This window comes from Oncorhynchus nerka, unplaced genomic scaffold (genome assembly GCF_034236695.1).
Source record: "Oncorhynchus nerka isolate Pitt River unplaced genomic scaffold, Oner_Uvic_2.0 unplaced_scaffold_2100, whole genome shotgun sequence".
In the NCBI taxonomy this organism is placed as follows: Eukaryota; Metazoa; Chordata; class Actinopteri; order Salmoniformes; family Salmonidae; genus Oncorhynchus; species Oncorhynchus nerka.
In genome coordinates, this window is record NW_027039227.1 from 17,450 (window position 1) to 41,038 (window position 23,589).

At 47.4% G+C, this 23,589-nt stretch overlaps 1 protein-coding gene and 1 long non-coding RNA gene across 2 annotated transcripts; both read left to right on the plus strand.

The window, feature by feature from the left end:
• The first annotated feature begins 938 nt into the window (after nt 1–938).
• Nucleotides 939–13,343, plus strand: LOC135567396 (uncharacterized). Its single transcript, XR_010462341.1, has 4 exons — nt 939–1,036; nt 12,045–12,074; nt 12,306–12,614; nt 13,043–13,343. It is a non-coding gene; the product is annotated as an uncharacterized LOC135567396 (long non-coding RNA).
• Nucleotides 13,344–13,488: 145 nt separating this feature from the next.
• On the plus strand, nt 13,489–18,246 carry LOC135567397 (deleted in malignant brain tumors 1 protein-like). The gene is made up of 2 exons (XM_065014794.1): nt 13,489–13,752; nt 17,918–18,246. Exons 1-2 carry the CDS (start codon nt 13,494–13,496, stop codon nt 18,244–18,246), a joined length of 588 nt encoding a protein of 195 aa, XP_064870866.1. The 5' UTR covers nt 13,489–13,493.
• Nucleotides 18,247–23,589: the final 5,343 nt, after the last annotated feature.

Sequence of the window (23,589 nt, forward strand, 5' to 3'; positions counted from 1 at the left end):
TCACTCCATCAGTGCTACTTGTCCATCTTCCTGAATTAAAAGATGAACAGATCAATATTGTTGGCATAAGGTCATTAAAAGGTCAACTAAATGATTTAGTTATAGTGTGGATGTAGGGCTGTTTTTAGTATGTAATGAGCACCCAGATGCTGCGTATTCAACACAATAATATCAGACAGACCAGCTGGCCCGTGCTGCCTCCGTGTTGACTACTATGTTGCAATATGAATATTATCAGAGTTGTCGTTGATACTAAATGTTTCAGTTTCTCCGAGCCGCATCATTCATTTATACAATGTTTCAATATTATCAGAGACACCTTGTTGATGCAATGTTTCAGTGTTCACAGAATGTTTCCTTTCCCTGGAGAATAATGCAGACAGGCAAATACAACATGATCTGGGTGCAGACATCATTAGGAACATCTCTGAATGCAGAGCAACAATGTAGGTGGGAAGAACATGAGACAATGACACTGTCATAGTCCACTATACGAACCGCTCCACAAGGGTGACTTCATATACATTATAGCAGGGGTCAACAACGTTTTCATGAGTGACACTTTACAATTGATCCTACAATTTCTAAAGACCTGCGTGACTGTAATTATTTCCATATTATTCATATAGATTATAGCAGGGGGGCGGCAACGTTTTTCAATGTACAAATGATCCTTCTATTTCTAAAGATCTGCGTATAACACCCCACCCAGCAGACTGTCGACCAATCATGTTCACGTTGTCATGCTGCGTCACGCGGTTGCTAAACCAATCATCACGTAATCCCTTCTCAAAGTCAGTGTACTTTATGTCGAGAAACTCTGCCTGTTTTCATCAAAAGTACGTTCTGTCACGATTCCAAAGTTATACGTTCCTACAGACAGCAAGTTAATTATCTCACATCTCACGTCGCCCAGAATGCACCGCGTGGGCCAATGACGTAACATCGTCAACGTTTCCCATCTCCTCAAAAGTATATCTGCCGTTGTGATTTAAACTCCACTCTGGGAGACACATCGATCTGCAGGTTGAACATGGTGAGATTGGAGACTCCTAAATTGATAGTGCAGTTTGTTTAGGTGATTTAACAGTTAGTTAGCTACTTCACATGCTGATATTGTCTTTGGTATTATTGTGTGTAGATACATTTAGCTAGCCAGCCAGCCCACACAGAGAGCATTGCATTGTGGATGTTGTAGTCGATTTGAGCTACAACAGATTTCCTCAACGATGTTCCATCTTGTTACCAACCTTATTATTAGGGAAGCACCGATAGTACATTTATGGCCGATACCGATATCCAATATTTTCCTTTCCAAAAAGAAACCATACCGATAACCGATATAAAACATTTTGCGACCTTTTAAGCATTCTAGTACAGTTAAATAGTGAATGTCTGGGGGCATTTCTGTTAGTTTTTGCTGTTCTCCAAATACTACTTTCGAGTTTATAGTAAATTAGCTTCAACTGGTGGAGGGATTCGACACACCCCATTTAGCCATACCCTAGGTTTATCTGTATTTCTACACATCCCATTTAGCCATACCCTAGGTTTATCTGTATTTCTACACATCCCATTTAGCCATATCCTAGGTTTATCTGTATTTCTACACACCCCATTTAGCCATACCCTAGGTTTATCTGTATTTCTACACCCCCTATTTAGCCAAACACCTACTGCATTTAGCTGCATAACATTTACACAGCTAGACAACTATACTGGATGCAGGTACCTTTACACAGCTAGACAACTATTGCAGGTACCTTTTACACAGACAACTATACTGATGCAGGTCCCTTTTACACAGCTAGGGCAACTATACTGATGCAGGTACCTTTTTAGGCAACTATACTGATGCAGGTACATTTTACAGCAAGGCAACTATACTGATGCAGGTACCTTTTACACAGCTACAACTATACTGATGCAGGTACCTTTTTAGACAACTATCTGATGCAGGTACCTTTTACACAGCTAGGCAACTATACTGATGCAGGTACCTTTTACCATTTAGCCATACCCTAGGCAACTATACTGATGCAGGTACCTTTTACACAGCTAGGCACCTATACTGATGCAGGTACCTTTTACACAGCTAAAACAACTATACTGATGCAGGTACCTTTTACACAGCTAGGCAACTATACTGATGCAGGTACCTTTTACACAGCTAGGCAACTATACTGATGCAGGTACCTTTTACACAGCTAGGCAACTATACTGATGCAGGTACCTTTTACACAGCTAGGTAACTATACTGATGCAGGTCCCTTTTACACAGCTAGGCAACTATACTGATGCACGTACCTTTTACACAGCTAGGCAACTATACTGATGCAGGTACCTTTTACACAGCTAGACAACTAGCTGATGCAGGTACCTTTTACACAGCTAGGCAACTATACTGATGCAGGTACCTTTTTTACACAGGACAACTATACTGATGCATTACCTTTTACACAGCTAGGCAACTATACTGATGCAGGTACCTTTTACACAGCTAGGCAACTATACTGATGCAGGTACCTTTTGCACAGCTAGACAACTATACTGATGCAGGTACCTTTTGCACAGCTAGGCAACTATACTGATGCAGGTACCTTTACACAGCTAGGCAACTATACTGATGCAGGTACCTTTTACACAGCTAGGCAACTATACTGATGCAGGTACCTTTTGCACAGCTAGACAACTATACTGATGCAGGTACCTTTTGCACAGCTAGGCAACTATACTGATGCAGGTACCTTTTGCACAGCTAGGCAACTATACTGATGCAGGTACCTTTTGCACAGCTAGGCAACTATACTGATGCAGGTACCTTTTACACAGCTAGACAACTATACTGATGCAGGTACCTTTGCACAGCTAGGCAACTATACTGATGCAGGTTCCTTTTACACAGCTAGGCAACTATACTGATGCAGGTACCTTTTACACAGCTAGGCAACTATACTGATGCAGGTACCTTTTACACAGCTAGGCAACTATATTGATGCAGGTACCTTTTACACAGCTAGGCAACTATACTGATGCAGGTACCTTTTACACAGCTAGGCAACTATACTGATGCAGGTTCCTTTTACACAGCTAGGCAACTATACTGATGCAGGTACCTTTACACAGCTAGGTAACTATACTGATGCAGGTACCTTTTACACAGCTAGGCAACTATACTGATGCAGGTACCTTTTACACAGCTAGGCAACTATACTGATGCAGGTACCTTTTACACAGCTAGGCAACTATACTGATGCAGGTACCTTTTACACAGCTAGGCAACTATACTGATGCAGGTTCCTTTTACACAGCTAGGCAACTATACTGATGCAGGTACCTTTTACACAGCTAGGCAACTATACTGATGCAGGTACCTTTTACACAGCTAGGCAACTATACTGATGCAGGTACCTTTTACCCATACTATACTGATGCAGGTACCTTTTGCACAGCTAGGCAACTATACTGATGCAGGTACCTTTTACACAGCTAGGTAACTATACTGATGCAGGTACCTTTTGCACAGCTAGGCAACTATACTGATGCAGGTACCTTTTACACAGCTAGGCAACTATACTGATGCAGGTACCTTTTACACAGCTAGGTAACTATACTGATGCAGGTACCTTTTACACAGCAGCAACTATACTGATGCAGGTACCTTTTACACAGCTAGGCAACTATGATGCAGGTACCTTTTACACAGCTAGGCAACTATACTGATGCAGGTACCTTTACACAGCTAGGCAACTATACTGATGCAGGTACCTTTACACAGCTAGGCAACTATACTGATGCAGGTACCTTTTACACAGCTAGGCAACTATACTGATGCAGGTACCTTTTACACAGCTAGGTAACTATACTGATGCAGGTACCTTTTACACAGCTAGGTAACTATACTGATGCAGGTACCTTTTGCACAGCTAGGCAACTATACTGATGCAGGTACCTTTTACACAGCTAGGCAACTATACTGATGCAGGTACCTTTTACACAGCTAGGCAACTATACTGATGCAGGTACCTTTACACAGCTAGGCAACTATACTGATGCAGGTACCTTTTACACAGCTAGGCAACTATACTGATGCAGTACCTTTTACACAGCTAGGCAACTATTGATTACCTTTACACAGCTAGGTAACTATACTGATGCAGGTACCTTTTACACAGCTAGGCAACTATACCTATGCAGGTACCTTTTACACAGCTAGGCAACTATACTGATGCAGGTACCTTTTACACAGCTAGGCAACTATACTGATGCAGGTACCTTTTACACAGCTAGGCAACTATACTGATGCAGGTACCTTTTACACAGCTAGGTAACTATACTGATGCAGGTCCCTTTTACACAGCTAGGCAACTATACTGATGCAGGTACCTTTTGCAGGTGGTCGCATGCGGTTGGACACATGGAGGAGAGAATCATTTTCTCAGTTTCCTCAAACCCGTGTCAACTGCTGACAGCTACAGGGACATAAACACAAACATGCTGCCTGGAGACAAGTGTCCATGATAGTAGGATCACCAGGTCAGTTTAGTCGTGAGCTTGTGCTAAATGTGGCTAGTTAGCTAGCTTGCTAACCTAGCCAATGAGGTGTGTGTGAAAGAAATAGTCAAATAAGTTATGCTAGTTACTACCCCTGATAACTTTCCCAAATAATAATGTTTGAAAGAGTGTGAGTGTATGCTAGATAAATAGTAATGGAAATGGTAGATACTCATTATACATTTTTCACTGAGACATCATGGCGTGTCCATCAATTTAAATCCCAACTTGTAAGGAAAGAATAAATATGAAAAAAATCCACAATATATTGGACAGAACTATGAGGTCTAAAGGTCTGTCTTTCCAAGACATTCTGTTCATCTGCAAGCAGATCTGATGATTATAGATGGAGGGAGAACCTGTTATTTACAATGGAAGAATATAACTTCCTGTAGCCTATATAATGTAACAATGACAATCATCCCTTCATATATACTGTAGTTGAAGGTTATTTTAGTGTCGTATAAAGTGTTCATTAAAACAGATCAGGATGTTTGGTGGAAGGATTCAGTGTAGATGTTCTGCTGTGTATCGAGGGGTTTATATGAAAGTGGTAGATTTGTAATTCTTTACCAGAGAAAGTTCTGAATTACTTTTCTTTGGGTGACCTCAGTCTTTGACAATTCAGCTACTTTGTTAACAGTCCTACTGTAATGTTCTGGGTGTAGCTGGTGCAGAGGAGTCAGGACAGTAGAGATGAGTAACACATGTAACTTTACTCAAATATTCCAATAACGTGTCGTAAATACCGGGCCCACAGTAACAGACCGAACATACATAAAACAATCACGCACAAAACCATGGGGAAAACAGAGGGTTAAATAATGAACATGTCATTTGGAATGGGAACCAGGCGTGTAAAACAAAGACAAAACAAATGGAAAATGAAAAATGGATCAGCGATGGCTAGAAGGCCGGTGGCGATGGCTACAAGGCCGGTGGCGATGGCTAGAAGGCCGGTGGCGAAGGCCAAAAGGACAGTGGCGAAGGCTAGAAGGCCGGTGGCGATGGCTAGAAGGCCGGTGGCGAAGGATAGAAGGCCGGTGGCGATGGCTAGAAGGCCGGTGGCGAAGGCTAGAAGGCCGGTGACGTCGCTGCCCGAACAAGGAGCGGGACCGACTTCTGTGGAAGTTGTAACAGTACCCCCCCTTGACACGCAGGGCGATCCGGATGGAGATGGTGGTACTCCGCAGCAACGGAGGGTCCAAAACGTCTTCCACCGGCACCCAGCATCTCTCCTCCGGACCGCACCTCCCACTCCACAAGGTACTGAAGGATTTTCGCCCGACGCCCGAGTCCAGTATGGCTCGAAAAGCATAAACCGGGGCCCCTGGATGTCCAGAGGGGGTGGAGGAACCACCTGCACCTCAGACTCCTGGAGTGGACCAGCCACCACCGGCCTGAGGAGAGACACATGGAACGAGGGGTTAATACGGTAATCGGGGAAGCTGTAACCTGAAGCAAACCTCGTTCAGTCTCCTCAGGACTTTGAACCGCGGGCCCAGCTTCCGGCAGGGCAGGCGGAGGGGCAGGTTTCGGGTCGAGTGCCAGACCGGTGAAAACCCGATGGCGGAGGTGAAAACCAGAGGTAAGGCTGACCGAGACCCAGACGTTCCATGAACGCCCTCCAGACCCTTGACGTGAACTGGGGACCTCGATCAGACACTCTATCCTCTGGCACCCCATAGTGCCTATAAGACATGTGTAAACATGGCCTCCTCAGTCTGTAGGGCCGTAGGGAGATCGGGCAAAGGAAGGAGACCGCAGGACTTAGAGAACAGATCCACAATGACCAGGATCGTGAGGGAGGAAGATCCTTGAGGAAGTCCACAGAAAGGTGCAACCAAGGTCATTGTGGAAGGTAAGGGCTGTAACGTCCCTCTGGGCAGGTGGAGGGGAGTGGGCTCTGTACGTAACGCCGCTCGATGTCCGCGTCCAGCTCCCACACTACCGGTGCCACCAGGCAAGAGGCCGGAAGTTCGGGAGTGTGATCTATGGACCGCTCCTCTGTGTCATACATCCGGGACAGTGTGTCTGCCTTAGCGTTCTGGGAACCTGGTCTGTAGGACAGTGTGTCTGCCTTAGCGTTCTGGGAACCTGGTCTGTAGGACAGTGCGTCTGCCTTAGCGTTCTGGGAACCTGGTCTGTAGGACAGTGCGTCTGCCTTAGCGTTCTGGGAACCTGGTCTGTAGGACAGTGTGTCTGCCTTAGCGTTCTGGGAACCTGGTCTGTAGGACAGTGAAAACAAAAAGGGTAAAAACAACATGGCCCACCTTGAACCTGGCGAGGGTTCAGTCTGCCTTAGCGTGCCTGGTCTGAGGGTTCAGTCTCCACCTTGCCTGGTCTGAGGGTTCAGTCTCCACCTTGCCTGGCGAGGGTTCAGTCTCCACCTTGCCTGGCGAGGGTTCAGTCTCCACCTTGCCTGGCGAGGGTTCAGTCTCCACCTTGCCTGGCGGGGTTCAGTCTCCACCTTGCCTGGCGAGGGTTCAGTCTCCACCTTGCCTGGCGAGGGTTCAGTCTCCACCTTGCCTGGCGAGGGTTCAGTCTCCACCTTGCCTGGCGAGGGTTCAGTCCCCACCTTGCCTGGCGAGGGTTCAGTCTCCACCTTGCCTGGCGAGGGTTCAGTCTCCACCTTGCCTGGCGAGGGTTCAGTCTCCACCTTGCCTGGCGAGGGTTCAGTCTCCACCTTGCCTGGCGAGGGTTCAGTCCCCACCTTGCCTGGCGAGGGTTCAGTCCCCACCTTGCCTGGCGAGGGTTCAGTCTCCACCTTGCCTGGCGAGGGTTCAGTCTCCACCTTGCCTGGCGAGGGTTCAGTCCCCACCTTGCCTGGCGAGGTTCAGTCTTCACCTTGCCTGGCGAGGGTTCAGTCTCCCGGTCCCCCACATCTTAGTTTCGCTCCGCCGGGCTGAGCTTCTTCGAAAAGAAAGCACAGGGGTGGACCTTTAGTGGCGTACCCGAGCGCTGAGAGAGCACGGCTCCTCACCCAGATCCCAGCAGGGGAGCCGAGGTAAACAGAGCCCTCAGGTGACCAAAAGCCCTGTCCGCCTCAGCCGTCCACTGCAGTCGCACCGGCCCCCCCTTCAGCAGTGAGGTAATGGGAGTCGCTACCTGACCAAAGCCCCCGATAAACCTCCGGTAGTAGTTGGCTACCTGACCAAAGCCCCAGATAAACCTCCGGTAGTAGTTGGCTACCTGACCAAAGAAAATCCCGGAAAATCTCGTCTACAAAGGCCTGGAAGACATCAACCCGTACGGCATGACAAGGTACTCATAGTGCCCTGAGGTGGTACTAAATGACGTCTTCCACTCGTCCCCTCCCGGATACGCACCAGGTTGTAAGCGCTCCTGAGATCCAATTTTGTGAAGAAGCCCTGTGCATTGACTCTATCGCACTGGATATGAGAGGCAGCAGGTAGCTGTACCTCACAGTGATTTGGTTGATACCTTGATAGTCAATGCAGGGCGCAGACCGCCATCCTTCTTCACCGCCAGAACAAGGACAGGGACCGACTTCGAGGCGGAAGTCGTGACACCTACAACTGTCACCTTATGTAACAACTGATTTACTTAACTAAAGGCACATCTCAATATGTGGTCCAGGTGTCTTAGTGTTCCTATAGAAACCTGTGTCCAAACTCAGCATTAAATAGCATCTAATCAGAATAGTGTACAGAGCTAAGTTATTACAGCTATTTAAATGTAATGCGCTTTTTAGTGTTTATTCTGTGTCATTAAAAAAATCACTGTTGCCTATTAGATCAATATCAGTGTGAACACATCTGATTGGACTAGATCCATGTTGAGGTGAGACACGTCTGATTGGACTAGATCCATGTTGAGGTGAGACACGTCTGATTGGACTAGATCCATGTTGGGGTGAGACACGTCTGATTGGACTAGATCCATGTTGAGGTGAGGCACATCTGATTGGACTAGATCCATGTTGAGGCGAGACACGTCTGATTGGACTAGATCCATGTTTGGGTGAGACACGTCTGATTGGACTAGATCCATGTTGAGGTGAGGCACATCTGATTGGACTAGATCCATGTTGAGGCGAGACACGTCTGATTGGACTAGATCCATGTTGAGGTGAGGCACATCTGATTGGACTAGATCCATGTTGAGGTGAGACACGTCTGATTGGACTAGATCCATGTTGAGGTGAGACACGTCTGATTGGACTAGATCCATGTTGAGGTGAGACGCGTCTGATTGGACTAGATCCATGTTGAGGTGAGGCACGTCTGATTGGACTAGATCCATGTTGAGGTGAGACACGTTTGATTGGACTAGATCCATGTTGAGATGAGGCACGTCTGATTGGACTAGATCCATGTTGAGGTGAGGCACGTCTGATTGGACTAGATCCATGTTGAGGTGAGGCCATTCCATGTCTTTATTGGTTTGTGTGAGAAGGCAGTTTGGGAGAAGGTGGTGGACCGTTTGAGGAGTCTACAGTTCCCCTGGTGGAGGTTCTTGGAACACTGATATTTAAGTCTGAGGTTGATGAAAACAAATTTGGTGCTGAAATGTTGTGTGTTATCTTGAATACCATGCAGATGTTGGAGTACAGAATGAAATGGAGAGGAGAGGAGAGGGGGAGTAGAGGAGAGGAGAGGGGGAGGAGAGGAGAAGTGGGGGGAGTAGAGGAGAGGAGAAGGGGAGGAGAAGAGGAGAAGAGAGGAGAAGAGAGGAGAGAGGGGGTGACGAGGAAAGGGGGAGAAGAGGAGAGGGGGAGATAAGGGGGGATAGGGGCAGAATAGGAGAAGAGAGGGGGAGAAGAGAGATTGGGAGAAGAGGAGAACAGAGAGGGAGAAGAGGAGAACAGAGAGGGAGAAGAGGAGAACAGAGAGGGAGAAGAGGAGAACAGAGAGGGAGAAGAGGAGAGGAGAGGGGGAGAAGAGTAGAGGGGGAGAAGAGGAGAAGAGGGGAGGTGAGAAGAGTAGAGGGGGAGAAGAGTAGAGGGGGAGAAGAGGAGAAGAGAGGGGAGGTGAGAAGAGTAGAGGGGGAGAAAGAGAGGGGGGAGGGGGGAGAAGAGTAGAGGGGGAGAAGAGGAGAGGGGGGAGAAGAGGGCAGGGGAAGAAGAGTAGAGGGGAGAAGAGTAGAGGGGGAGAAGAGGAGAAAGAGAGGGGAGGTGAGAAGACTAGAAGAGAGGGAGGGGAGAAGACGAGAGAGAGAAGAGGGTAAGGGGGAGAGGAGGTGGAGAAGAGAAGGGGAGGAGAAGAGAGGGGGAGAAGGTGGAGAGGAAGAGGAGAAGAGAGGTGGGAGAAGAGGAGAGGAGAGGGGGAGGAGAAGAGATGGGGAGAGCAGAGGGGTGAGAAGAGGTGAGGGGGAAGAGGTGGAGAAGAGAAGAGGACAGGGGGAGAAGAGGAGAGGGGAGGGGGAAGAGGTGGAGAAGAGAAGAGGAGAGGGGAGAAGAGGAAAGGGAGGGGGAAGAGAGGTGGAGAAGAGAAGAAGAGAGGTGGAGAAGAGGAGAGGGGGGGAGGGGAGAAGAGAGGTGGAGAAGAGAGTGGGAGCAGGGAGGAGAAATGGAGAGGGGGAGAAGAGCAGAGGGGTGAGAAGGGGAGAAGGGAGGGGTAGAATTGGGGAGAAGAGGAGAAGAGAGGAGAGAAGCGGGGGAGTTGAGGAGAAGAGAGGTGGTAAAACAGAGGAGGGGGGAGAAGGGGGAGAAGAGGAGAGGGGAGAAGATGAAGAGAAAGGGGGAGAAGAGGATAGGGAGAAGGGGGAGAAGAGGAGAGGGGGAGAAGATGAAGAGAGAGGGGAGAAGAGTAGAGGGGGAGAAGAGGGGGTGGGTGAAGAGTAGAGGGGGAGAAGAGTGGGTGGGTGAAGAGTACAGGGGGAGAAGAGGGGGTGGGTGAAGTGGAGAGGGGGAGAGAGTGGGTGGGTGAAGAGGAGAGTGGGGAGAAGAGGGGTGGGTGAAGAGAAGGGAGAGAGAGGAGTAGAGAGGGGGAGAGGGTAGGAGAGGAGAAGAGATGGAGAGAAGAGAAGAGAGGGGTTGAAGAGGAGAGGAGAGGGGGAGAAGAGGAGAAGAGGAGGGGAGAAGAGTAGAGGTGGGAGGAGAGGGTAGGAGACGAGAAGAGAGGGGTTGAAGAGGAGAGGAGAGGGGGAGAAGAGGAGAAGAGGAGGGGAGAAGAATAGAGGTGGGAGGAGAGGGAGGAGAGGGTAGGAGAGGAGAGGGAGAGTAGTAAAGGAGGGAGGAGAGGGGAGGAGAGGGGCGAGGAGAGGGGAGAAGAGAAGGGAGAAGAATAGAGGTGGGAGGAGAGGGTAGGGAGAGGGGCGAGGAGAGGAGAGAAGAGGAGGGGGAGAAGGGGAGAAGAGTGGGGGGGAGAAGGGGGAGAAGAGGAGAAGAGAGGGGAGAGTAGTAGAGGTGGGAGGAGAGTGGAGGAGAGGGGCGAGGAGAGGAGAGGAGAAGAGGAGGGGGAGAAGAGAGGTAGGAGAATGAGGAGAAGAGGAGGGGAGAAGGGAGTAGAGGTGGGAGGAGAGGGTAGGAGAGGAGAAGAGAGGGGGAGAAGGGGAGAAGAGGAGGGGAGAAGAGTAGAGGTGGGAGGAGAGGGTAGGAGAGGAGAAGAGAGGGGGAGAAGAGGAGAAGAGGGGTTGAAGAGGAGAGGAGAGGGGGAGAAGAGTAGAGGTGGGAGGAGAGGGTAGGAGAGGGGCAAGGAGTGGAGAGGGGAGGAGAGGAGAGTAGAAGAGAGGGGGAGAAGAGGAGGAGAGAGGGGTTGAAGAGGAGGAGAGAGAGGGGGCGGAGAGGAGAGGGGAGAAGAGGGGGAGAGGGGTTGAAGAGGAGGAGAGAGGGGGCGAAGAGGAGAGGGGAGAAGAGGAGGAGAGAGGGGGAGAAGAGTAGAGTTGGGAGAGAGGAGAGGAGAAGAGAGGGGGAGAAGAGTAGAGGTGGGAGGAGAGGGGAGGAGAGGGGCGAGGAGTGGAGAGGGGAGGAGAGGAGAAGAAAGGGGGAGAAGAGGAGAGGGGGAGAAGAGGAGAGGGGGAAGGGGGAAGAAGAGGGGTGGGTGAAGAGGAGAGGGGTTGAAGAGGAGAGGAGGGGGGAGAAGAGGAGAAGAGAAGGGGGGAGAAGAGGAGAAAAGAGGGGTTGAAGAGGAGAAGAGAGGGGGTGAATAGGAGAGGAGAGGGGAGAAGAGTAGAGGTGGGAGGAGAGGGTAGGAGAGGAGAAGAGAGGGGGAGTTCATTAACTCAATTCTATTGACAATGTTTGTCTATGGAGATTGCATGGCTGAGTGTTTGATTTTATACATCTGTCAGGAAGGGGTGTAGCTGAAATAGAGTCCACTAATTTGAAGGGGTGTCCACATACTTTTGTATATATAGTGTATGTACACGTTGTTGCACCATACCAACGATAATCCTGTCTTCCCCATCACATCATGAAAGGTCATGTTGATGTTCATTTAACCTCTGTCTCTCTCTTCCTCTGGTTCCTCCCTTTCTCCTCTGTCTCTGTCTCTCTCTTTCTCCTCTGTCTCTCTCTTTCTCCTCAGATCTCCAGGCTCAAAGCGTCAGTCCACCAGGTAGGTAGAGTATAAATCTACAGTGATTATAGCAGTTCAATATTAGTCAACTTTATTATCCCACATGGAGAAATTCATGTGTCCATACAAACCATTCTAAACCCCAATAACAAGTAGTGTTTTATGGAACTACTAATACTTGTCAACCACAAAGCATCACTGCTGTTAGAATAACAGAATCACTGTCATCATCTGTCCTCACCACTGTGTTTTCCTCTCTGCTGTTTACAGCTGAACTCTCAGTCAGACTGGTGGATGGGACCACTTCCTGTTCTGGGACAGTGGAAGTCTTCTACAGAGGAGAGTGGTTGGGTCTATGTACTAGTTGGTGGAGCATGAGAGAGGTTAAGATTGTGTGTAGAGAGCTGAACTGTGGGAATCCTGTAGCTGAATCTATTGGACCTCTGATTGAAGATGGAAGAAGAGGATTCAGACAATTTAATAGTTGCTATGGAGATGAGTCTTCTATTAGACAGTGTGACATCACAGGAGGACCTGGTGTCTGTGATGGTGAATATTATCATCATGTGATCTGTTCAGGTAAGAGACTGGTCATATTGAGAGATTTATTTATACATTATACAATATTACCATGTATCATGTTTTATGTGTTTGTATTTCATTTAAATAGAGGGAGAGATGTCAGATGTATTTAAACATTATATTTGTGTTTGTCATATTGGTTTATGGGAGATGTTCATGGGCAGATCATTGTAGATCAGATGGTACTGAAGTGAAGCTGCCTGATGGATGTCCAGCTGTTTATTTTCTATAAAGTGAAGTGAACTTATTCATGTCTCCTGCCTGCATTATTCCCAACCCGATCCTGAGTGACTAAGAACCCATTTCTACCTCTTACAGTATCAAACATAGCAAACTACTATCTTTTATCCAACATATTTGTGTTTAGTCCTTGACAGTGTCATCAACAAAACTGATTGAATGTTCAACCAACTCTTTTTCTCCAGAGTCTGTGCGGCTTGTGGATGGAGCTGGTCTCTGCTCTGGGAGAGTGGAGGTGAAGTCCAATCAGTCCTGGGCCTCAGTGTGTGAAGCTGACTTTAACCGGCAGGATGCAGAGGTAGTCTGTAGGGATGTTGGCTGTGGGGCTCCTGCAGCTCTACAGGGGGGGCTCTATGGAGAAGGTGAGGGTCAGACCTGGGATAAAGAGTTCCAGTGTAAAGGCAATGAGTCCCTTCTCCTGGACTGTGACACCTCAGACAGAGAGAACAACACCTGCCTACCTGGTAATGCTGTTGGACTCACCTGCTCAGGTAAGAAACAGTTTGTCACTCGATAAACATTGTTTCTCACCTGGAGTGAAGAATATGAGAGACAATATAGGTGTGTTTTAGTGAGAAAATAGTAAGATTACTGTCTCTCTCTTTTCTTTTCTCAGAGCCTGATGATGTGAGGCTGATGGGAGGAGGCAGTCACTGTGCTGGTAGAGTGGAGGGGTACGACCAGGGAGAGTGGAGGACTGTGGGAACTTCAGACTGGAACCAGAGGGATGTAGCTGCAGTAGTGTGCAGACAGCTGGGTTGTGGTTCCTCTGTTTCTGTACCACCTGGAAACACCACTAGAGGGTTCAGAGTTTCCTGTTCTGGGTCTGAGTCTTCACTGAGGGAGTGTTCCAGAAGTTATGATCTCCTTCCTGGACTCACAGTGATCTGCTCAGGTAATAACAAGATACACTATATGGCCAACAGTATGTTGACTTCAGTCGATTCGGCTATTTCAGCCACACCTGTTCCTGACAGGTGTATCAAATTGAGCACATGGCCATGCAATCTCCATAGACAAACATCGGCAGAAAACTGTTCTTACTGAAGATGTCAGTGAATTTCAACGTGGAACATCTCGGAGCAACAACGGCTCAGCCGTGAAGTGGTAGACAACACAAGCAGAACGGACCACCGAGTGTTGAACCACGTAGAGCGTAAAAATAATCCTCTGTTGTAAAACTCACTGCTGAGTTCCACATACTTTTGTCCATGTATTATATCTCTTTCCTGGACTCACAGTGATCTGCTCAGGAAATATCAACATATTAATATTATATTCAACTGATTTCCTTCATTCACACAACTTCCTCTGCACCTCTCATGATGACTGTTTAGCTTGTCAGTCTGCTTTACTAAATAGATCACTCAGTCAAGTAGAAATCAAATACAACTTAAATATCCCAGAATTCTTTGTATTTGAGTGTTACCTCAGTGAACGTCTCTACTCACTACCACTGTCACAAAGAGAGAATGAGGGAGGAGGAGAGGAAGAGGGAGATATGGGAGAGATCAAATATATTTTCATCACTGAGTTCTCACCAGTGATGTCATCATAACCAGTAACCTTTTCTACTCTTGGCCCATCCTGACCCTGACATACAGCATCAGACCTTGTAGTTCAGATGGTACTGAAGTGAAGCTGCCTGATGGATGTCCAGCTGTTTATTTTCTATAAAGTGAAGTGAACTTATTCCTGTCTCCTGTCTGCATTATTCCCAACCCGATCCTGAGTGACTAAGAACCCATTTCTACCTCTTACAGTATCAAACATAGCAAACTACAATCTTTTATCCAACATATTTGTGTTTACATTTACATTTAAGTCATTTAGCAGACGCTCTTATCCAGAGCGACTTACAAATTGGTGCATTCACCTTATGACATCCAGTGGAACAGTAGTGCATCTAAATCTTTTAAGGGGGTGAGAGGGATTACTTTATCCTATCCTAGGTATTCCTTAAAGAGGTGGGGTTTCAGGTGTCTCCGGAAGGTGGTGATTGACTCCGCTGTCCTGGCGTCGTGAGGGAGTTTGTTCCACCATTGGGGGGCCAGAGCAGCGAACAGTTTTGACTGGGCTGAGCGGGAACTGTACTTCCTCAGTGGTAGGGAGGCGAGCAGGCCAGAGGTGGATGAACGCAGTGCCCTTGTTTGGGTGTAGGGCCTGATCAGAGCCTGGAGGTACTGAGGTGCCGTTCCCCTCACAGCTCCGTAGGCAAGCACCATGGTCTTGTAGCGGATGCGAGCTTCAACTGGAAGCCAGTGGAGAGAGCGGAGGAGCGGGGTGACGTGAGAGAACTTGGGAAGGTTGAACACCAGACGGGCTGCGGCGTTCTGGATGAGTTGTAGGGGTTTAATGGCACAGGCAGGGAGCCCAGCCAACAGCGAGTTGCAGTAATCCAGACGGGAGATGACAAGTGCCTGGATTAGGACCTGCGCCGCTTCCTGTGTGAGGCAGGGTCGTACTCTGCGGATGTTGTAGAGCATGAACCTACAGGAACGGGCCACGGCCTTGATGTTAGTTGAGAACGACAGGGTGTTGTCCAGGATCACGCCAAGGTTCTTAGCGTTCTGGGAGGAGGACACAATGGAGTTGTCAACCGTGATGGCGAGATCATGGAACGGGCAGTCCTTCCCCGGGAGGAAGAGCAGCTCCGTCTTGCCGAGGTTCAGCTTGAGGTGGTGATCCGTCATCCACACTGATATGTCTGCCAGACATGCAGAGATGCGATTCGCCACCTGGTCATCAGAAGGGGGAAAGGAGAAGATTAATTGTGTGTCGTCTGCATAGCAATGATAGGAGAGACCATGTGAGGTTATGACAGAGCCAAGTGACTTGGTGTATAGCGAGAATAGGAGAGGGCCTAGAACAGAGCCCTGGGGACACCAGTGGTGAGAGCACGTGGTGTGGAGACGGATTCTCGCCACGCCACCTGGTAGGAGCAACCTGTCAGGTAGGACGCAATCCAAGCGTGGGCCGCGCCGGAGATGCCCAACTCGGAGAGGGTGGAGAGGAGGATCTGATGGTTCACAGTATCGAAGGCAGCCGATAGGTCTAGAAGGATGAGAGCAGAGGAGAGAGAGTTAGCTTTAGCAGTGCGGAGCGCCTCCGTGATACAGAGAAGAGCAGTCTCAGTTGAATGACTAGTCTTGAAACCTGACTGATTTGGATCAAGAAGGTCATTCTGAGAGAGATAGCGGGAGAGCTGGCCAAGGACGGCACGTTCAAGAGTTTTGGAGAGAAAAGAAAGAAGGGATACTGGTCTGTAGTTGTTGACATCGGAGGGATCGAGTATAGGTTTTTTCAGAAGGGGTGCAACTCTCGCTCTCTTGAAGACGGAAGGGACGTAGCCAGCGGTCAGGGATGAGTTGATGAGCGAGGTGAGGTAAGGGAGAAGGTCTCCGGAAATGGTCTGGAGAAGAGAGGAGGGGATAGGGTCAAGCGGGCAGGTTGTTGGGCGGCCGGCTGTCACAAGACGCGAGATTTCATCTGGAGAGAGAGGGGAGAAATAGGTCAGAGCACAGGGTAGGGCAGTGTGAGCAGAACCAGCGGTGTCGTTTGACTTAGCAAACGAGGATCGGATGTCGTCGACCTTCTTTTCAAAATGGTTGACGAAGTCATCTGCAGAGAGGGAGGAGGGGGGGAGGGGGAGGAGGATTCAGGAGGGAGGAGAAGGTTGCAAAGAGCTTCCTAGGGTTAGAGGCAGATGCTTGGAATTTAGAGTGGTAGAAATTGGCTTTAGCAGCAGAGAGAGAAGAGGAAAATGTAGAGAGGAGGGAGTGAAAGGATGTCAGGTCCGCAGGGAGGCGAGTTTTCCTCCATTTCCGCCTGTTTAGTCCTTGACAGTGTCATCAACAAACTGATTGAATGTTCAACCAACTATTTTTCTCCAGAGTCTGTGCGGCTTGTGGATGGATCTGGTCTCTGCTCTGGGAGAGTGGAGGTGAAGTCCAATCAGTCCTGGGCCTCAGTGTGTGAAGCTGACTTTGACCGGCAGGATGCAGAGGTAGTCTGTAGGGATGTTGGCTGTGGGGCTCCTGCAGCTCTACAGGGGGGGCTCTATGGAGGAGGTGAGGGTCAGACCTGGGATAAAGAGTTCCAGTGTAAAGGCAATGAGTCCCTTCTCCTGGACTGTGACACCTCAGACAGAGAGAACAACACCTGCCTACCTGGTAATGCTGTTGGACTCACCTGCTCAGGTAAGAAACAGTTTGTCACTCAATCAACATTGTTTCTCACCTGGAGTGAAGAATATGAGAGACAATATAGGTGTGTTTTAGTGAGAAAATAGTAAGATTACTGTCTCTCTCTTTTCTTTTCTCAGAGCCTGATGATGTGAGGCTGGTGGGAGGAGGCAGTCGCTGTGCTGGTGGAGTGGAGTGGTACGACCAGGGAGAGTGGAGGATTGTGGGAACTGAAGACTGGGACCAGGAGGATGTAGCTGCAGTAGTGTGTAGACAGATGGGTTGTGGCTCCATTGTTTCAGTACTACCTGGAAAAACCACTAGAGGGAATGGAGTTTCCTGTTATGGGTCTGAGTTTTCACTGAGGGAGTGTTGGAGATCAGATGATCTCCTTCCTGGACTCACAGTGATCTGCTCAGGTAATAACAATAGATTATAATTACATTTAACTGATTTCCTTCATTCATACAACTTCCTCTGCACCTCTCATGATGACTGTTTAACTTGTCAGTCTGCTTTACTAAATAGATCACTCAGTCAAGTAGGAATCAAATACAACTTAAATATCCCAGAATGCTTTTGTATGTGAGTGTTACCTCAGTGAACGTCTCTACTCACTACCACTGTCACATGTCATGTTATTGCCACATCTAAATGAGGAAAGTAGTTGAGGAGCTACGTTTTCTTTTTCTCTCCTCTTGTTCCAGATGTCCTGCTTCAGCCTGATATCAACATATGTTGTCTCAGTGACTGTAGGCCCACTACTCATGTTGCCCTGTGAGGGAGGGTGGCTGGCACTGTTACATGCTGATGTTATTGTCATATCTATAGGAAACTAGTTGAAGAGGTTTTTCTTGTTCTCTTTTATTGTTACAGATCTCCTGGTCCAGCCTGATATCTTCCTGACTGACCCAATGGGAGGGGTCTCCAGGGGCCACCAGGGGCCCGAGATGTTCAGGGGCTACAACTTCACCATCACCTGCTCCACTCAGCCACAGTACCCAGGAGGCTCCTTCCTCCTCACGTTCACCGGCTCCAACATACAGCAGATCCAGCCAGCTGTCAATCACTCTGCTGCCTTCCTCTTCCCTGCTGCAGATGACTCCCACCAAGGGAACTACATCTGTGTTTATGACAATTATGTTTTCTCTCATAGCTTCTCCTCTGAGAGTGAGCTCCTCTCCCTCACCATCACAGGTAACTGAAAAGGAACCAGACTTATAACTTTGTCATTGACAGATTTCCCACAGATCTATGTAATGATGATCAGTCCCCTCATCAAAGGTGTTTCTGTTTGCAGCCTCTCCTCTGCCAGCCTTCATCATCAGACACGTTGTAGTGCTGCTGATCCTACTGACATCCATCACCACCTCCTACCTGTACTACAAGGTAAAGACATTTACTCAGACATTACAAGTCATTTAAACTAGAGGGAGGGAGAGAGAATGGAGATACTACAGAGTAAATGTCTGACTGTTGGTGCTGTGTCTCTCTAGCCCACCAGGAGGCAGAAGAGAGTGAACAGGGTGAGCAGCATGGATCTTTATGTCAATGCCATGGAGATGGTCTCTCTGAGCCCCAGAGCTGAAGCTGGACCGGGAGAGGAGAGAGCAGCCCAGGGGACGGAGTAGGAGTAGAATGAATCTGACCCTACATGCTGATCTTAGGTCAGTTTTGTGTTTTAAATCGATGCTCAGCAGTGGACTGGTGTTTAAAATGTGGTGACAAACCTGAAGTAATTCTAATTTTAATAACAAGTTCAGAATTAGTTTCTCTTTCTAGAATCTTGGAAGAAATCTAAAAGGAGTGACTGCAAACACCATTATTCATTTAGTTTGGTTTTTACCACCAGAGAAACATGGGGTTCTGGGTAACATGGGATTTTGGGTAACATGGGGTTCTGGGTAACATGGGGTTTGGGTAACATGGGGTTCTGGGTAACATGGGGTTCTGGGTAACATGGGGTTTGGGTAACATGGGGTTTGGGTAACATGGGGTTCTGGGTAACATGGGGTTCTGGGTAACATGGGGTTTGGGGTAACAGAGTGTTTTGGTAACATGGGGTTTTGGGTAACATGGGGTTTTGGTAACATGGGGTTTGGTAACATAGGGTTTGGGTAACATGGGGTTGTGTAACATGGGTTTGGGTAACATTGGGTTTTGGAAACATAGGGTTTGGGTAACATGGGGTTTTTGTCACATGGGGTTTGGGGTAACATGGGAATTATAGTAACATGGTGTTTTGGTAACATGGGGTTTGGGGTAACATGGGGTTTTGGTAACATGGGGTTCCGGGTAACATGGGGTTTAGTAACAAGGGGTTCTGGGTAACATGGGGTTTTGGGTAACATGGGGGTTTGGGTAACATGGGGTTTGGTTAACATGGGGGTTTGGTTAACATGGGGTTTTGGGTAACATGGGGGTTTGGGTAACATGGGGGTTTGGGTAACATGGGGTTTGGTAACATAGGGTTTGGGTAACATGGGGTTGTGTAACATGGGGTTTTGGGTAACATGGGGATAACATGGGGTTTTGGTAACATGGGGTTTTGGGTAACATGGGGTTTGGGTAACATGGGGTTTTGGGTAACATGGGGTTTTGGGTAACATGGGGTTTTGGTAACATGGGGTTTTGGGTAACATGGGGTTCGGAACCATAGGGTTTGGGTAACATGGGGTTGAGTAACATGGGGTTTGGGTAACATTGGGTTTTGGAAACATAGGGTTTGGGTAACGTGGGGTTTTTGTCACATGGGGTTTGGGTAACATGGGTTTTGGGGTTACATGGGATTTTAGTAACATGGGGTTTTGGGTAACATGGGGTTTTGGGTAACATGGGGTTTTGGGTAACATGGGGATAACATGGGGTTTTGGGTAACAAGGGGTTTTGGTAACATGGGGTTTTGGGTAACATGGGGTTTGGGTAACATGGGGTTTGGGGTAACATGGGGTTTTGGGAAACATGGGGTTTGGGGGAACATGTTGTTTGGGTAACATGGGGTTTTGTTAACATGGGAATTCGGTAACATGGGATTTTGGTAACAATCGGTTTTTAATTATTTCAAGAGAGTAGCTCAATTACGTCTGTTTCATGTTCCAGTATTGCTTCTTATCTTTATTTTTTTGTCTTATTTAGCATCTCTTAGATTCTTTATCTTATTTAGTGTCTCTTAGATTCTTTATCTTATTTAGTGTCTCTTAGATTCTTTATCTTATTTAGTGTCTCTTAGATTCTTTATCTCATTTAGTGTCTCTTAGATTCTTTATCTTATTTATTTTATTTTTTTATTTTATTTCACCTTTATTTAACCAGGTAGGCTAGTTGAGAACAAGTTCTCATTTGCAACTGCGACCTGGCCAAGATAAAGCATAGCAGTGTGAACAGACAACACAGAGTTACACATGGAGTAAACAATTAACAAGTCAATAACACAGTAGAAAAAAAAGGGGGGAGTCTATATACAATGTGTGCAAAAGGCATGAGGTAGGCGAATAATTACAATTTTGCAGATTAACACTGGAGTGATAAATGATCAGATGGTCATGTACAGGTAGAGATATTGGTGTGCAAAAGAGCAGAAAAGTAAATAAATAAAACAGTATGGGGATGAGGTAGGTGAAAATGGGTGGGCTATTTACCAATAGACTATGTACAGCTGCAGCGATCGGTTAGCTGCTCAGATAGCTGATGTTTGAAGTTGGTGAGGGAGATAAAAGTCTCCAACTTCAGCGATTTTTGCAATTCTTTCCAGTCACAGGCAGCAGAGTACTGGAACGAAAGGCGGCCGAATGAGGTGTTGGCTTTAGGGATGATCAATGAGATACACCTGCTGGAGCGCGTGCTACGGATGGGTGTTGCCATCGTGACCAGTGAACTGAGATAAGGCGGAGCTTTACCTAGCATGGACTTGTAGATGACCTGGAGCCAGTGGGTCTGGCGACGAATATGTAGCGAGGGCCAGCCGACTAGAGCATACAAGTCGCAGTGGTGGGTGGTATAAGGTGCTTTAGTGACAAAACGGATGGCACTGTGATAGACTGCATCCAGTTTGCTGAGTAGAGTGTTGGAAGCCATTTTGTAGATGACATCGCCGAAGTCGAGGATCGGTAGGATAGTCAGTTTTACTAGGGTAAGCTTGGCGGCGTGAGTGAAGGAGGCTTTGTTGCGGAATAGAAAGCCGACTCTTGATTTGATTTTCGATTGGAGATGTTTGATATGAGTCTGGAAGGAGAGTTTGCAGTCTAGCCAGACACCTAGGTACTTATAGATGTCCACATATTCAAGGTCGGAACCATCCAGGGTGGTGATGCTAGTCGGGCATGCGGGTGCAGGCAGCGATCGGTTGAAAAGCATGCATTTGGTTTTACTAGCGTTTAAGAGCAGTTGGAGGCCACGGAAGGAGTGTTGTATGGCATTGAAGCTCGTTTGGAGGTTAGATAGCACAGTGTCCAATGACGGGCCGAAAGTGTATAGAATGGTGTCGTCTGCGTAGAGGTGGATCAGGGAATCGCCCGCAGCAAGAGCAACATCATTGATATATACAGAGAAAAGAGTCGGCCCGAGAATTGAACCCTGTGGCACCCCCATAGAGACTGCCAGAGGACCGGACAGCATGCCCTCCGATTTGACACACTGAACTCTGTCTGCAAAGTAATTGGTGAACCAGGCAAGGCAGTCATCCGAAAAACCGAGGCTACTGAGTCTGCCGATAAGAATATGGTGATTGACAGAGTCGAAGGCCTTGGCAAGGTCGATGAAGACGGCTGCACAGTACTGTCTTTTATCGATGGCGGTTATGATATCGTTTAGTACCTTGAGTGTGGCTGAGGTGCACCCGTGACTGGCTCGGAAACCAGATTGCACAGCGGAGAAGGTACGGTGGGATTCGAGATGGTCAGTGACCTGTTTGTTGACTTGGCTTTCGAAGACCTTAGATAGGCAGGGCAGGATGGATATAGGTCTGTAACAGTTTGGGTCCAGGGTGTCTCCCCCTTTGAAGAGGGGAATGACTGCGGCAGCTTTCCAATCCTTGGGGATCTCGGACGATATGAAAGAGAGGTTGAACAGGCTGGTAATAGGGGTTGCGACAATGGCGGCGGATAGTTTCAGAAATAGACGGTCCAGATTGTCAAGCCCAGCTGATTTGTACGGGTCCAGGTTTTGGAGCTCTTTCAGAACATCTGCTTTCTGGATTTGGGTAAAGGAGAACCTGGAGAGGCTTGGGCGAGGAGCTGCGGGGGGGGGGGGGGGGGGGGGGCGGAGCTGTTGGCCGAGGTTGGAGAAGTGTTTCCATTATTAGTCCAGGTATTATTATAATCATCTGTTCATTCTTTGTATTTTGAAACATTTTTTAATAAAGGGGTTTGTTGTTGTTTACCTCACATGATGTTATTGATTATAAACGTTATGATATTGATTATGATGTAGATTAGTGTTATGTTGTTAGTAGTATAGAGATAATGATGTTATTGATTATAAATGTTATGATATTGATTATGATGTAGATTATTGTTATGATGTTGCTCTCTAAACTGCCATGTAATCAACTGAATGCTTTTAATAAAATTACAGGCTGTCAGTCTGGTGTGATTTAATTATTAGACAGACTACAACATACAGTATGAATGAACTGAGATCAGTCTGTGTGATTCCCCTCTTGGACAGACTACAACATTCAGTATGAATGAACTGAGATCAGTCTGTGTGATTCCCCTCTTGGACAGACTACAACATTCAGTATGAATGAACTGAGATCAGTCTGTGTGATTCCCCTCTTAGACAGACTACAACATACAGTATGAATTAACTGAGATCAGTCTATGTGATTCCCCTCTTGGACAGACTACAACATACAGTATGAATTAACTGAGATCAGTCTGTGTGATTTAATTATTAGACAGACTACAACATACAGTATGAATTAACTGAGATCAGTCTGTGTGATTCCCCTCTTGGACAGACTACAACATACAGTATGAATTAACTGAGATCAGTCTGTGTGATTCCCCTCTTGGACAGACTACAACATACAGTATGAATTAACTGGTCATACATTTGGCAGGAGGTTAGGAAGTGCATCTCAGTTTCCACCTCATTTTGTGGGCTGTGTGCACATAGCCTGTCTTCTCTGGAGAGCCAGGTACTGACCTGTATATAGTCCTGCTATTGTTATTTTACTGCTGCTCTTTAATTACTTTTTACTCTTTAATTACTTGTTACAGGCCAACCCAAGTGGTACTGTTCAGTAGGATAATAGTAGACCTACCCAAGCTGTACTGTTCAGTAGGATAATAGTAGACCAACCCAAGCTGTACTGTTCATATTGGTCTTTCACAGTCAGACCAACCCAAGCTGTACTGTTCAGTAGGATAATAGTAGACCTACCCAAGCTGTACTGTTCAGTAGGATAATAGTAGACCAACCCAAGCTGTACTGTTCAGTAGGATAATAGTAGACTAACCCAAGCTGTACTGTTCATATTGGTCTTTCACAGTCAGACCAACCCAAGCTGTACTGTTCAGTAGGATAATAGTAGACCAACCCAAGCT

Bases quoted from the DNA above. Each gene is read 5' to 3' on its own strand.
- LOC135567397 (XM_065014794.1), top strand. From the start codon at position 13,494: ATGGGAGGAGGCAGTCACTGTGCTGGTAGAGTGGAGGGGTACGACCAG. The intron at 13,753-17,917 runs GTAATAACAAGA...TTATTGTTACAG, and splicing joins ACTCACAGTGATCTGCTCAG to ATCTCCTGGTCCAGCCTGAT.